The 3,290-nt window shown below is 42.0% G+C and overlaps 1 protein-coding gene across 1 annotated transcript; it reads right to left on the bottom strand.

Moving 5' to 3' along the window:
• Window positions 1–1,287: 1,287 nt before the first annotated feature.
• KCNJ1 (potassium inwardly-rectifying channel, subfamily J, member 1) lies at window positions 1,288–2,403 on the bottom strand. Its single transcript, XM_009322596.1, has one exon. The coding sequence runs from the start codon at window positions 2,401–2,403 to the stop codon at window positions 1,288–1,290; it is 1,116 nt and encodes a 371-aa protein (XP_009320871.1).
• Between the last annotated feature and the right edge of the window lie 887 nt (window positions 2,404–3,290).

The raw sequence follows: 3,290 nt of genomic DNA, 5'->3' as shown, positions 1-3,290 counted from the left end.
AGCAAAAGAACTAGTTGGGGAAAAAAAAAGTGGCTGTGAGGAAGTGGAAATTCACCAAAAAGTTATTGATGCTTCTTGTGGCATTTGAGACTTAGATGTCAAAAACCATACCCAGAAAATGTTCACCACTGCTTAGCTCCCCCTGAGCAGAGCTTGTTTCCTGTTAGGGATGCACATTTTGCTGTGGTGAGATGAACAGTTTGGAACTAAACCTGAAGCCCACTGTTGCTGGGAGGCTCCTATGCTGTGTTTTTGTTTTAACAAGACCTTCATGCTTCAGAGGAAAAGATAATCTGCGTTTGCATTGTGGATTTTTTTGAAGGATACGTCTAGAGCTGGGAATTTCCTCTCTTCTCCCAGTGGATTGCTGTTCTGCCAGGTGTGAAGCAATCAATGTGTCCTTCATCTCCCCACCGTGGCTCACCTTCTTTCTGGACAGTTGTCTTCAGATGTTTCCTAATTTCACAGTTAGCCAGCTCCTGGGGAAGTGGAGGGAAGAGTATCTGAAGGGTGAGACAGTTAGGAATAAGCTGCAAAATTCCTCTTCTCCCATAGTGGGTCTCTGCTTCTCCTTGTTTTTTCACTTTTCATTTCCATTTGGCTATTTTTCCCTGAAAGGAATCAAAGGCTTTCACAGGAGAGAAGTTGTATTTTACAGAGTTCTAGATGCAGCAGGATGGCGCAAGCTTTGTCTTTTCCGGCTTCCTAAGCATGTACCATCCCTTCATGCTCCATTTCTGTAGATGTACCAGCCTCAAAGAAAGAAGGAATTGTTTCAAAATGTTCAAAAGTGCTCAAGTGTTCCGGAGCCAGAGCCTGGTTTCACAGAGGACTTTGGCAACTGGAAACAAACATTTTTTGAGATTTTGGCTCCTAAGTCCCTTAGGTTTCTTTAGCTTTGCCTTCTGTCTCCCCTTTTCAAGTTCTTATTCCAACAGCTGTGTATCTTTAACATGTCCTAAAGTTTCTCTCCATCTTTTCAGGCTTTTTAAGAGACTTACATGCCTCTGGGAACTTAAGTGAGTTGGACATTCCCAACATAGCAGCTTCATAAAATGTCCCATAGGTATAAAAATATAAATTCTATGAAATATATATATAGTGTAGTTAAATAGTGTTCTGGAGATCACTGGTACTCTGTTCCTCTTTGATTTGAGGCTTTTGAGAAGATAAATGCTGTTTTAGAGTAAAAACAAACCTGTGTTTCTTTTTTGTTTTACTAAGTTATTAATCCTCTCAAGACTGAATTAATTATGAAAAAAGATACAGTCCCATGAATATCTGGAACTACATTTTTGTGTCACTGGTTTCACTAACTTCTGACAAGACAAAACCAGGATTGTCATAACCTTTCTTCTCTTTGGCTTTAGCTTCTTTCTCATTGTAGAGACAGAAGGCACAGTGGGGAGTCTCCACAGCCACTGTCTTGCTGAAGTTCTGGAAGTCTACTCTGTATTTCCCTTCTTTGGTCTTGGACACAATGGGAGCAAAACGATAACCCCAGAGCACCTCTTCTGGGATGTAGGATGTCCTCACCTGACAGGTAGCGCTAGTGGCTTCAACAGTGCCATCTAAAAACACCACCAATTCAAAATCTTGCTGCAGAATGGTTTCTGCTGCCATGTGGAAGAATGGGCTGTTCTTATCTATGATATGATAAATAGTTAATGGGGAAATGAAGAAGAGATTCTCATTGCCAGCATCAACTACAAATTCTATGTTGACCTGGTCCAGAATGATTGTTTCTCCTTCTGGGGTGATGGTGGTCTTCAGAAGCTTTCCATAGATGTGACTCCCGATCAGCAGACTCTTCCTGAGGTTTGCCACCCGAATGAGGAGGCAGAGCTTCCCACCACGTTTGCTGATGACAGCATTCTTGCTGAAGGTGATGGTCTTAGCCCGGTTTTTGGACCTCGATATCTTGGCCAAGATGGCACCACACATAAAAGAATTGATGATTACCCCCAAGATAGACTGGAAGATGAGCAGGAAAATAGCAGTGGCACATTGTTCTGTGACACATCTGAAGCCATAACCGATGGTTACCTGGGTCTCCAAGGAGAACAGGAAAGCTGAAGTCAGGCCGTTGATATTCTCAACACAGGGGGTGTGATTTATGGAAGGATTGAATTCTGGAAGATCTTTGTGTATGTATGCCACGACATACCAGAGGAGACCAAATAGAAACCAGCTGCCTAAGAATGCTGAAATGAAGATAGTCATTTTGTATCTCCATCTGAGATCCAGGATAGTCGTCCATATATCAATCAAAAAGACAAACCTTGACTGTTCTACATTGCCAAACTCTATGTTACACCTTCCATCTTTAGAGACAAGCCTTGCCCTTCGCCGGCTACGTTCTCTGATGTGGCTGGTAAAGCGTTTCCGGAGGTAGTTGAACATTCCCTCTGCTGGTAGTGTTCTAGAGAGTAAGAAATAATAAACATTATGGGTAATGCAGGTTTCGTTTATACCTGCAGGCGAGAAGTAAATTCTGACGAAGTCTCAAGACACTTGTTTAGGAAAAAGTTATATAATTTGCATATTTTCCCTCAGCTGGTGGGGAAAAGTTCCAGTAAGTATATGAGGAAACTAACAGAGTCTTGCCTAAGGAGCATTCCAGCAAAAAATAATCATTTTGGCTTGCTCAGTAAGCTTTGAATCAGTCAACTGTTAATCTTGTCCTCTGCTTAGTTGAACAAGTGGAGGCATAGAGAAGCAGGTAACTTCATTGTGGACATATGTTGGGAAAACTGGTGAGGAGTGGCTGGGTTTTGAGGAGGTCTTTCTGCCTTTTAGAAGATGAAGCGGGGCCTGTCTGTGCAAATGTGTGTGTGTGTACATCCGGCATTAGGATGTGATGTGGATAGCGGATTTCAGAAGACACGAGAGTAGATGCAGAAGGCATAATTAAGCCAGATATGCAGCTATTTTTAGCACAGTTGTAGACTGGGTTTGAGGGTATGAATTTCAAACTCCGGAATCTCAAATAGAACTTTTAGGTGAGAATAAAAGATTAAATTTCAGCACCAGGAGAATTGGATGTTTACTCACCACAAAGGTAATGCTAAGGCTAAAGAATCAGAATCTGAAATCCATTCTTAAAGGGAAGTGTAGCTCGGTGCCCCTGTTAATTTTGTCCTTTATGATTGGCCATGTTAACAAGAGACCCAGGGAATACAAGTCACTGATGGAGAAAATGCTACAGATGTGTTCAGACTGGAATTTGGATCAACTTACATTTGGAAAATTCCCAGTCTTGGAGTTATTCAGACATGCAGGCGTGGGGA

The sequence above is a fragment of the Pygoscelis adeliae genome, unplaced genomic scaffold, assembly GCF_000699105.1.
Source record: "Pygoscelis adeliae isolate BGI_AS28 unplaced genomic scaffold, ASM69910v1 Scaffold224, whole genome shotgun sequence".
NCBI classification, from domain to species: domain Eukaryota; kingdom Metazoa; phylum Chordata; class Aves; order Sphenisciformes; family Spheniscidae; genus Pygoscelis; species Pygoscelis adeliae.
This window is presented reverse-complemented; position numbering and strand designations above follow the sequence as displayed.